Source organism: Aedes albopictus, chromosome 2, assembly GCF_035046485.1.
Source record: "Aedes albopictus strain Foshan chromosome 2, AalbF5, whole genome shotgun sequence".
NCBI classification, from domain to species: domain Eukaryota; kingdom Metazoa; phylum Arthropoda; class Insecta; order Diptera; family Culicidae; genus Aedes; species Aedes albopictus.
In genome coordinates, this window is record NC_085137.1 from 130,459,647 (window position 1) to 130,472,337 (window position 12,691).

General features: G+C 37.9%; 1 protein-coding gene across 2 annotated transcripts in view; it reads left to right on the top strand.

The window, feature by feature from the left end:
- Positions 1 to 12,691, top strand: part of LOC109417712 (mitogen-activated protein kinase 1) — a gene marked incomplete at its 3' end in the record, with an annotated part of 456,984 nt that overhangs the window by 353,974 nt on the left and 90,319 nt on the right. For both annotated transcript variants that reach the window (XM_062850422.1, XM_062850423.1), the window contains 1 exon segment: positions 1,008 to 1,134. In XM_062850422.1, coding sequence (XP_062706406.1) covers positions 1,008 to 1,134 — 127 coding nt within the window.

The following is a 12,691-nucleotide window of genomic DNA, read 5'->3' on the forward strand; positions in this document are numbered from 1 at the left end:
AAGGGATTTTCTAAGAAATTGTCCAGCAAGTTTTTCAGATTTTCTTTCAGGGATTCCTTAAGAAGTTTTTACAGGTACGAAATTCCTCATGGAATTTCCTCAGATATTCTGTTGGTAATTTCCGCACGAATGTCTCCAGGAAATTCTTCATTGATCCCTGCAGAAATTTTACAGAGATTACTTTAAAATTTCCTCCGTGTATTTTCTTAGAATCTCCACCAGGATTTCTTCCAAGCATACCTCTTGCATTTTTCCAAGGGATTCTTTGAGGAACTTTCAAAAATTTCTCTAGAAAAAAATTTACAGAAATTCCTTTTAAAATTTTCAATGGATTTGTTAGGTTTTTCTAGGAGTTTCTTAAGATATTTCTCCAGAAATACGTTCACGGATTACTCTAGGATACACTGGGATAAACTAGGATCTGATAATCCTTCAAAACTGCGTCTAAAAGTTCACAGTTGTCGAATTGCTTTGCTTACCTACATGAGCCTGTCCAAAATATCGTCTAGTCCAATCTGACTTAACACTGACTAATTAATGCTAACAATTGAGATTAATAAGTGAGTGATAATCAGGTAACAATATGTGTTTTCTTTTTGCTATCCATATTTGCTCGGGTAGCGCGTTAGAATGTTCTAGGCAGCATCTATTTATTACGTAACGCTAAAAGCTATATTTTTATAATGTTCCTTCCCCATCACAACAACAAAAGATACATTTTCCGAGACTCTATCAATTTCTTCCCGCTGTGAATTTCAAGCTTACCCCAGAGAGCAATTATCAAGCCGTATTAAACGTTCCCATCATGAACAAACATATCCGGTGACCCGCATTGCTCGTTGTGCAACTTATACCCAACTCAATCCAACCACAATCACCCACCCATGTCCTTTTCCAACTTTTCCTGCCTGTCACGTTGATGAGTAAGCAACACCAGTGCCGCCTTCGCCGCCGTAACTGACCATGGTTTTTTCTTTTTTTTCTTCTCCGTCTTTATTTCATTGCAGATCTGCCGTGGACACCGTGACAAAGACAAAGGTTGCCATCAAGAAAATATCCCCCTTCGAGCACCAGACCTACTGTCAGAGAACGTTACGGGAAATCAAAATCCTCACCCGGTTCAAACACGAGAACGTAAGTTTTTCCTTTTTTTTGTTTTGTTTTGTTTTGCTGGATGAATAAATGTTTTTCACCTGGGCATATTTTCCGCGTGCCCGCGCTCAATCTGGTCGTTATTTGCGCGCAAGGGACTTTTTTTGGCACATTCACGCTGGGGTACACACTTATTTTCGAGTCACTTGTTCGGCTGTTCTATTTTCGGTAAAAGTTCGGATTACCGAAATTCAGCACAGTTTACCGAAGTTCAGCTAGTTTTTACCGAACGTTCGGTAAACATTACTGATGGTTCAGTAGAGTTTACCGAACGTTCGGTAATTTTTTGACGAACTTCGGTAATATGGTGCTGAACATTCGGTAATCTGAACTTTTACCGAAAATAGAACAGCTGAATACGGTACTTTATTTTAAGTGTGTAGCTTTGCGTGACAATTTCGGGCTGTTTTATATTTTTTTCCTGCACTTTTATCTAGTCGGGTCGGTGCAGGTGGATAATGACAAGTTGTTAAGTTGGAAATTGAATAGAAGTATATGACACAATTAACAAGAGGAAAGTTTTTAAAACGATTTTCCGCTGAGCGCGTTTCCGTGAAATTTCGAAGAAAAGCGAACCCACCGAGATAATCGTGCAAAAGGTGATGGGTTCTGCGAAATGGGGAGTGTCTCGTTTACTTAGAAGTGGATCCATGAGGTTCGAAACTCTGGCTAGGCTAGCTATGGCAAGTGATGTATACAGTGATAGACATTCGTTTAGCCAAGACCAAAAAATTTTCAAAAAAGTGTCAGGAAACTCATACAAAAGATTTTATGATTAAACTTTTTTATCGTAGCGACAGTATATCTAGTACTGTTTTATAAAAATGTGATACATCACACTTACATATACACTGAAACAAAAACGAGGGTAAAAACCCTTCAAATGTCATTTTTTGCCTAAACAAAACATTCGTTTAGCCGAATTGTACAATTTTTGGAATTCCATAATAAAAAACTAACAAATTTCGAAAAATATCCAACAAAATCATTTTGTATGGTGACCTGCATTAAAGATCGACTTGTACATCATGAATTAGATCGTTTTTGAAGTGTTGCCATATTAATTTTACACGCATCTCATATAAATATGTCATAATATTGTAAATGTTTCCAAATTGAGATTTGATGTATTTATTTTTATCGGAAGTGTTTCAAAAGAATCAAATGAAAGTTTCATGACGAGTGCAGGTTGAAAATTTAAGAAAAACAATGTTTTTAACAAAAATAACGCAAACCATCAAAAAATCACGTATTTAAGTATTGTTTTGATGAAATATGATGGTTTCACTTGCATAAATCACAGCGTTTACTACTATTACGTCTTCCTAATAGCTCCCAATATCTTCTAGACTGTATTCTGGCTGAAATAACATGCATTGCACGGCTCACATTTCGAGAAACGGCACCGAAAGTATTTAAATCTCTAGCATGAACTACTTGTTTTATAGTTTAGACATTCTTTTCAGATAAATCATGTTGAAAAAGAATGTGATTCAAATCTTAGACTCATTTATAATGTATTTCTTCAGATTGAATGAAATAAGCCAATGTTTTGACCATGTCATGCATTTTTGTATGAACATCTGCTTTTAAATAAACAGGGTACAAAAATTCTGACACTTCTTGCAGTTCTTTCACTTAGCAGTCTTCTAACTCATTTAGTAATGCTAGTATCAAACTGGTATACTCCACATGCATTAGGGCACGTCTTTATTTCAACGCAGAACTAATTATTTTAGCTTTTAACAATCCCATTTTAAGGTTTAACCAACCAAAAACCAATATACTTAATTTTTTTATGACATTTTATGCAATAATTTGAACACTTCTAACAATTATTCTGTGCCATATTCTCAAAACTGCTAATCTAGCTTACGTTTGAGTGTTTACAGAAATCATTTTTCTTAAATAAATTTGTTTATCATCGCTTCTCCTTATCGGGACATTTTTTTTATAATATTTCTCCGAATTTCACAAATAAATAAACTTTTAAGGTCAAGTATCTTGCTAACGCGTCATAAACTAAATGCCTTGGGGTATATCCTCGAAATATACTCACGAAATTGCAAAAAATCTATTAAAATCCAATTTTTCATTTACCTCGGCTAAACGAATGTCTAGGCAAAAAATGACATTTGAAGGTTTTTTACCCTCGTTTTTGTTTCAGTGTATATGTAAGTGTGGTGTATCACATTTTTATAAAACAGTACTAGATATACTATCACTACGATAACAAAGTTTAATCATAAAATCTTTTGTATGAGTTTCCTGACACTTTTGAAAATTTTTTGGCCACGGCTAAACGAATGTTTATCACTGTATGCTAAATTACTGAGTACATGTGAGCCTAATACCACAACAAAGCGCTGTCCATAAATTACCTCGACTCATTTTTCTCATCCCAGTCCCCCCTCCCCCTCGTAGACTTTTGTCCATACGATATTTTGAAAATTTGTAAAGACCGTAGACTTTCTGGTCCTCCTTTCCCCCTTCCAGTCTACGTAGTTTATGGACAGACTGGCTGACTCTTTTGAAAAAAATCTCAATGTATTCATAGTTTATCCTTTCTTTATTTATTTTTGTTTTTTTTTTATTTCACTGGAACTTTCTTTAGTCAAAGAAGAGAATACTTTACTAAATCCCAGATCACACCATCAACCGGCTTTCGTGGCTTGGCGTTCTATTGTACATAAGCTGAGCCTGTTTTGTGACATAGTTGGTTAATCCGTCAGTCTAGCTACACTGGTAGACATTCGTTCAGCCGAGTCATGTTTTTTTTATTGTTTCGTAAATGTAAAAGTTTAATGTTCTTTTTTTATTTTTCGATGATTTTTAAGTATTTTGCATTAGCTAATGGAATGAAACAATATATTTTAAATTTTTTGGCCGAAAAGTACAAGAAAAACAGAAAATTTGCCTACACACCAAATTTTTTGAAACGCTTCCAGCACAAAAAAAATCAGCAAAATAGATTGCTGAATTTCAGCAATATTATTGCTGAATTTCAGCACAACGTTGCTGATCAACTGTCAAAATTGCTGGAAGATTCAGCAAGCTGAAAAATAATTGCTGATATTTAGTAAATTCGTATTGCTGAACGAAATCAGCACAAAAAAATCAGCAAAGTTTGCTGAATACCAGCAAACAAAATTTGCAGTGTAGACATTCGTTTAGACGAGTTGTACAACTTTTAGAATTTCATGATAAAAACTATCAAGTTTCAAAACATATCCAACACAATCATTGTGTGTGGTGACCTACATTATAATCTGGTGACCTCGTAAATCAAAAATTTTATCGTTTTCGGAAGTGTTGCCATATTAATTTTACATGCATTTTATATAAATACTAGCTGTCCCGGCAAACTTTGTCTTGCCAAGTTGTGGTGGTTTGACAATTATTAAGGTTATTGCAGCATGGCACTCTAGATTGGTTTCATTTCGATCGTGTTGATTTTCTTCCCAGTTCATAAAAAATCAGCATTTTGTAAATTTTCTTACTTTCTTAGTTAATTTCCGTAACTTTCTCTGCATATAAACACAGCCACCATAAATACAAATCGAACCGTGCAAGAGCCATCCTGATCGATTCAGCCGTTTGTGAGTTTTGTTGCCTCAAAGGGATTCCAAACTCATTTTTATATATATATATACAGGGGATGGCCAAAATGTTTGGGATAGGCAACTTTTTTCTTTCACAAAAAAAGTTCAACATGCTGTAACTTTTCATAGAGTGCGTCAAATATTCTCAAATTTTGACCGTTTGTCAACCTATTATATGTGCATTAGTGGTACAAATTTGAGCTCGATTGGTTAATCTTTCGCAAAGTTATAACCGTTCTGATAAAACACTATTTTTAAAACTATCAATTTTTGAACTTTCATATCTCGGAGACCAGTGAACCGAATTGAATGAAATTTTGAGCGATTATCAACAATATAATGATGCTTGAAAATTTATCAAAACATAGGTACTTTTTAAGCGTTGAAAAAAGTTCTGATGGATTGACAATTTTGGATCTTTTTCGGAAAAAAAATGTATTTTTTACATCTATGTCATTAAATTTTATTTTTGATATCCAGAGATTTTTTACTTCTGTTCATAAGATATCTATAATAAGATATATAAGATACTATTTGGATCAAAGGAAGAACATGTTTAGTAATTTTTGTGCAATATTGTAAATTTGACTCATTTTCCTCTATATGGGTGAAAATGTCAAACCATCATTACTTCTTTCAACGTTTAAAAAGTACCTATGTTTTGATGGATTTTCAAGCATTACTATATTGTTAATAATCGCTAAAAATTTCATTCAATTCGGTTCATTGGTCTCCGAGATATGACAGTTCAAAAATTGATAGTCTTAAAATTAGTGCTTTACCAGAACCGTTCTAACTTCGCGAAAGATTAACCAATCGAGCTCAAATTTGTACCACTAATGCACGTATAGTAGGTTGACTAACGGTCAAAATTTGAGAATATTTTATGTACTCTATGAAAAAATACACCATGTTGAACTTTTTTGTGAGAGAAAAAAAGTTAACTATCCCAAACATTTTGGCCACCCCCTGTAGATGTCATAATATTGAAAATGTTCTCAAATTGAGTTTTTTTTTGCAGTTATTTGCATCTGGAGTGTTTTAAAAGATTTAAGAGATTTTTTAAGAGATTCTAATAAACCTACACAAAACAATGTTTTTATCCGAAAAATATGCCGCAAACCTTAAAAAAATCACGTATTTAAGTATTGTTTTGATGATATGTGATGGTATCACTTGCTTAAATCAAAGCGTTTACAACTATCACATCTTGTAATAGCTCCCAATATCTTCTAGACTGCATTCCTGTAGAAATAACATACATTGGACGCCTACCATTTTGAGAAATGGCACCCAAAATATAAAAATTTCTAGCATGAACTACTTGCTTCATTATTTACGCGTTCTTTTCAAATAAATAGTGCCAAATCTAAGGGGTGGGGGGCAGGATCCTGGGTCCCCACATTTTAAGGGCTCCCACAAAAACCTTTTTTGCTTGCTAAATATTAACTTTATTTTTCGTTTTGCTCAAGTACTGTTCAAAAATAAAGAAATTTTTTTTTGCTCATTGCATTTGTACCTCCGAGGGGCCTCCACATCAGCCCTGGCCCCGGGCCCCCACAATCCTTAATTTGGGCCTGCCAATAAATCATGTCAAAAATGAGTGTGATGCAAAACCAAGACACATTTATAATATACTAGCTGTCCCGGCAAACTTTGTCTTGCCAAGCTGTGGTGGTTTGACAACTGTTGAGGTCATCGCAGCAACGCACTCTAGATTGGTTTTATTTTGATCGTGTTGATTTCCTTCCCAGCTCACAAAAATCAGTATTTTAGCAATTTTCATACTTTTTAAAGTGATTTTCGTAACTTTTTCTGCATATAAACACAGCCACCATGAATACGATTCTAACCCTGCATAAGTCTTCCTGATCTGTTCACCCGTTCGTGAGTTTTGTTGCCTCAAAGGAACTTCAAACTCATTTTTATATATATAGATTTCTTCAGATTGAATAAAAATAAGCCAATTGTTCAACCATTTCATGCATTTTTGTGTAATCAGGTATCAGAAGGCTGGCTCCAGAGGCACGTTATCCTCCATTTGGGACATTTATGCCATCGCCATAATAATAGCCTATTTCATCATCTACCTGAGGGAAAAGGAAGGAAATAAGGATAAGGATGGGGATAAGGACAGGTAGGGAAATAGGAAAAATACCCTGGAAGAGGGTACTAACGCATAAGCGTACCACAATGGGTTCAGACAGCGCCTTGAAAAGGGCACTGTAATAACGCATAAAGCGAAAGAGAGCCTATAGCTCTTTACCACAGCGGGTTAAGAACAGCAGAATATCCTGAAGAATCAGGTTTCTGAAGTCAGTTTCACTTAAGAAGTGTTTACCGAATACTCGGAAACGCAGTTGCGCAAATACTGGACAGTAACATATCAAATAATACGAAGTTCCATAATCGGATTCACAGCTATCACAGGCAAATGAATCAGCTTGCTGAATATTCGCCATGTGATAGCTGAGTCGGCAGTGGCCAGTCAATGCTTTGACCAGCATGCTGCAATTCTGCTTAGACAGATTAGTTAGATACTTCGCCACCCGTAGAGATGGCTCAGCACTATACAATTTGGTTTGACGACATGACTCCAAACTATTCCAGTATTGTCTGTGTTGAGTGACAGCCCAGGTGTGAATCTGAAGCTTAATCCAACACTTCGATATCGGAATAGCTGGCTCAGGGCCAATGAAGTCATGTGATCCTCCAGTGCGAGCTAACTCATCAGCCTATTCATTTCCAGCGATGAAAAAATGGCCAGGTACCCATACAAGGTGAACAGCGTTTGCTGAATTCAGCTCCTCGATTTGAGTTCGACAAGCGATAACTATCTTCGACCTGGAGTTGGCCGAAGCAAGTGCTTTAATAGCAGCCTGGCTATCTGAACAGAAGTATATTACTTTGCCCATAACGTGCTGCTGAAGTGTCGATTGCACTCCGCACATAAGAGCAAAGATTTCGGCCTGAAAAACGGTGCAGTGTCTACCAATTGAGTAAGACTGATACAGCCTTAGCTCACGAGAATATACACCAGTACCTGCTCGACCTTCGAGAAGGGAGCCATCAGTGTAACATACGATGCCGTCTGAAATACTTCTCTCCAGATAACCAGATGTCCACTCTTCCCGGTAAGGGAATTTCGTGGAAAATGTCCTATATGGGAAATTACAAGCAATTGTAAAATCACTTGGAGCAAGGACAATTTTGTCCCAATTCACCAAAAGTGGAAACAACGAGGTGTGTGCTGATGTGCGGTTCACAGGAGTTTCCTCTAGTAAACCGAGTACCCGTAGACGGTAAGTGCAAGAAAGAGCTTCTTGTTTGAGATGAATGTGTAGTGGAGCAACGTCAAAGAGAACTTCGAGCGCTGCCGTGGGAGTTGAAGAGAACGCTCCAGACATCGCCATTAGGCACATCCTTTGCAGATGGCCTAACGTTGATTGGATCGTTCTCATTTCGCCCTTTTGCCACCACACAAGACATCCATATGCCAATATTGGCCGAACCACAGTTGTGTAAATCCATTTGATATACTTGAGTTTTAGACCCCAAGTTGTACCAAAGGTTCGCCGGCATTTCCCGAAGGCCATACAAGCTTTCTTGATTCTGAACTCAATGTGAGGTGTCCAGGAAAACTTGGAATCAAGAATGACTCCAACGTACTCTACCTGTTCAGTCACATCGATTTCAGAATCAAAAAGACGCAAAGGTCGAACGCCATTACGGTTTCGCTTTTCCGTAAAAAGAACAATAGATGTTTTACTCGGATAAATCGAAAGGCCATATTGGCGACATCAATCCTCAACTACCTGAAGGGCGCTTTGCATCAGGTCGAAAAGGGTGCTGATGCACATACCGACTAACAATGCTAGGTAGTCTTCGCCAAAACCATAAGTAGGAAAACCGGTATTAATGGGTTGCCTCAAGAGCGTATCTGCTACGAGATTCCACAAAAGCGGAGGCAAGACTCCCCCTTGGGGGCATCCACAAACACTCAATTTCCTAATCCCTGCTAGACGCAATGTCGAGAAGAGATATCGGTTTTTGAGCATTTGATGAATCCAATTGGAAATCATTGGAGATATACCATGACTCCGTGCGGCTTCCAATATGGCATCGAAAGGCACATTGGCACAAAGGCACCCTCGATATCTAAGAAAACACCCAAACAAGATTGCTTTTGAGCGAATGCTTTCTCGATATCGTAAACAACCTTATGTAAAAGGGTCACAGTGGACTTACCAGATTGGTAGGCATGTTGGTTCACATGAAGAGGCACGTTGGCCAGATGAACATCACGGATGTGATGATCCACAATGCGTTCTAAGCATTTCAGAAGAAAAGAGGTCAAACTGATAGGTCTGAAACTCTTTGCTTCTTCATACGACGCACGACCCACTTTCGGAATAAACTTTACAGTAATATCCCTCCAGGATTTGGGAATAAACCCTGTAGCAAAACTGCAAACAAGTAGTTTTTCAAAACATGTTTGAAATGATCAAATCCCTTCTGAAGCAAAATAGGATATATCCCATCTGCCCCAGGAGATTTGAAAGGAGCAAAGCTATTAAGTGCCCACTCAATCGATTCTATAGTTATAATACTCCGAGCCGAAGCCAGGGAATCGTAACTACAAGAAAAGACATCAGGTTCATCCGAAGATGTAATATCCACACATCCAGGGAAGTGTGTGCTGAAAAAGCATTCCAGAACTTCCTCATCCGAGGAAGTCAGATCGTCATTTGGCAAAAGAAGTTCGTTCACTCGGAAATCCTTAGATTTCGCAAGGATTTTGTTTAACCGACTGACTTCACTCAAACTGGAAACATTTGTACAATGATTTTTCCAGCCGGATCCGTTCAGCAGACCGGAGAGCTTTCCTGTAGGCCTTGCGAGCCGACCTGAAATCCTCCGAACCAGCCGAACGTCGTCTGTTCCAACTCTTTCTACATTGTTTCCTGAGTTTCGTCAGATCAGAGTTCCACCAAGGGGTTCCTCTTGTGGTCTTCACAGACCGCAGAGGGCAAGCTTCTTCAAAAGCTTCCATGATGAAGGCCATTGTAGTGTCAGCAGCATCATCTAAATCACTTGGAGTGTCAATAGATGGTGAGTATCCATGAAATTTGACCGCAACCAAATCAGTGAAAAGATCCCAGTTTATTGACCGGGGATTCCTGAAACGCAATGTTTGCGAAGTAACATTTAAATGTTCAAAAAAAAGATGTAGCGATGGTCAGATAAAGATTCTTCACCTGACACATGCCAATTGGTCAGCTCGTGACTAATTCTACTAGAGCAAAGCGTTATATCTAACACTTCCTCTCTAGCAGATATCATGAAGCTTGGGCGGTTGCCTATGTTAAGTACTCCATCAAACTGGAGCCTCTCAAGTTAATGTCTGAGCTGCCCCAGATGATATGGTGAGCATTAGCATCACTGCCAACAATTAGCGGAAGGCCTTTTGAAGTGCAGTATGCGATGACTTGTTTGAAAGCATTCGTAGGCGATGGTTCATCATGCGGTAAATAAACCGAACAATAGACGTATTTCCTGTTGAGGTTTCCAACAGATACATCAATTGTGATAGCACATACATCTCTGGTGGTTAGTTCAGAGATGAGTGTAGCAACTATTGCGTTGTTGACAAGCACACAGGCTCGAGGCATGACACGCGAGTTTGCCATTTCATGTTTACTTGCCTTCAAAAGGAGTGTTACCTACGCGAAAAAACTGTTATTCAAACGAAGACTTTGCCCGTTTTACCGATGTCTGATCATTTAACTCCAATTGACATACTCATAAAAGTGAATTTACATTTCACACCGTAGAACCCAATAACACTTACTCCCATCACTACTCATAACAATACCATATCATCATGTCACTTATCAGAATGAAACAGATGGGATCACAATCCCTCTTCGCCACAAAACCGTGTGCGTATGAGTGCCACCGACATGTTTAATGTATCTCCTCGACTGTCCTGGTACGGCGGGTGTGTCGTCAGTCAGTGCTCTCTAGCGCTCTGGGACGGATATCATCCGGAACGCGTTTTACGAGTGTAAATTAAATTTCACCGTTTTTACGATCCATCAAGTGTCGCAGTACACGGTTGTACCTTAGTACTCGTAAAAAATATCTGCATAGCGACAAACTGGGCGGTGAAGGCAATCATATTATTGGTTAGACGATTGAAGTTTAATAGCACTAATCGATGATTATGTTATGCCTTTTAAAAGAGATAATCGAAATATATACTTATCAAAATTGTTTAAAACTTCGACGCCAATGTTCACACGGGACCCACCTCAGATGAACACATTGAAAAGTAAAATGCTGAAACAAAAATCATTTGCTCTTGCAGGAATTGAACCCTTGACTCTCATTTGTAATCTAGTCAAAAGCTAGGGTTTTAAATTGTATGCATTCAATTCGATGTTTAATCAATTCAACTTAATCCGTTCAACGAAATGCAAATGTTAGCTCTAGATTTCACCGCAAAATGCCGACAATCTTCGGGGTAATATGAATCAAAAGCTGACGACATTCCAGAGGTCGTTCAGCTCCTTGCCAGCCAACGGAGCAAACGTTTGTCTTTCGTCTGCCAAAATGGAATTCGCCTACAATCGAAAACCAACAAAAAAAAATGGAATTCTCCACTCGACATCAGAGAACTTTCATTCGCAGAAATGTAGCTCCGTCCGACCATATGGAGCTGACGACGACGGAATGTTGGAATCGATTCCTCTACTCCAGGGAAACGTTCATCACAGATTGAAAACTAACTAACCGTAAGAAAGATTGCCATGTGAATTCCATGTGGATCCCGGGCGACCATAGCGTTGCGACTTTGGTAACAATGAAATTTATTAAGATCCTATGCATTGCATCGTATTTTAGCTGGACTGTAGAAATCTTTAAAGCACAAAAGATGAGGCAATCTGTAATAAATACTGCAAATAACACACGAATTTCATGGATAGTATCTGATTCTAGTGTTTTTTTTTGTTAGAAATTCGCCCAAAAACAGCGACGATAAATCCTAATGCAAAACCATACATTTTATTGTAAATGAATTGTTCTAAATACTGATACGTGGGTTTTAATATGCCGTACATTGTATGGTACATGTATGGTTTCAAACAATAAAATGAACTGTAAATATATTGTTTTTAATTATAATTTCACTACTGGCTATACATTTAATCAAATGGTTTTGGAATGGTTCTCTTTTGTTATATTGTATTGTTTTACATTACATAAACCATATAATGTTATATTATCTTGCAAGTTATCTTGTCATGTTTCTCCTGTTAATGGCATCTTAAACTTTCTAGGCAAACTAACTTTAAAATAAAGTTAAATAGAACTTTCTTTGATAGTGCGGACTAACACATATCAAGTTCAACCGGGGTTCAACATTATAAGTATGCGCATTGGGAATTCTCCAGAGCGTCTTGGACAACCCTTTATATATAGGGCCGCCCTCGTCTAAGTCTGAGTAGTCTCTGATTGCATTAACAGTTGAAGCTTAGGCTCCCATGCCCCACCAGCCAGATATCCGGGTTTTGCAAACTAAGCATTATTTGTGGCAACACTTTGGGCGGCATGATGGAACTATGCCGAGCGCGCTAAGTGTTATTAGACCACTAATGTAGTTGCATGAAGTGGGTGACGAGGTACATAAGTATCATTACAGCTTGCTTAACCGTTATTGCAATATTGAGGCTCCAGTTTGACTAAAGTTTGAAATAAATAACAACTCTTGAGAAAACTGTCAAGCTCGATTCAAATATAAGCTCGGTTAAAAAGCGTTGCGAACCTATATTAGAAGTCGTTTCAATGTCCAGTCCAGTCCATATGTTAAAGACGGCTCTACGTCAAATATAAATTTTGTCAATCGCATTTGATTCGTTTATGGCCGAAGGCAA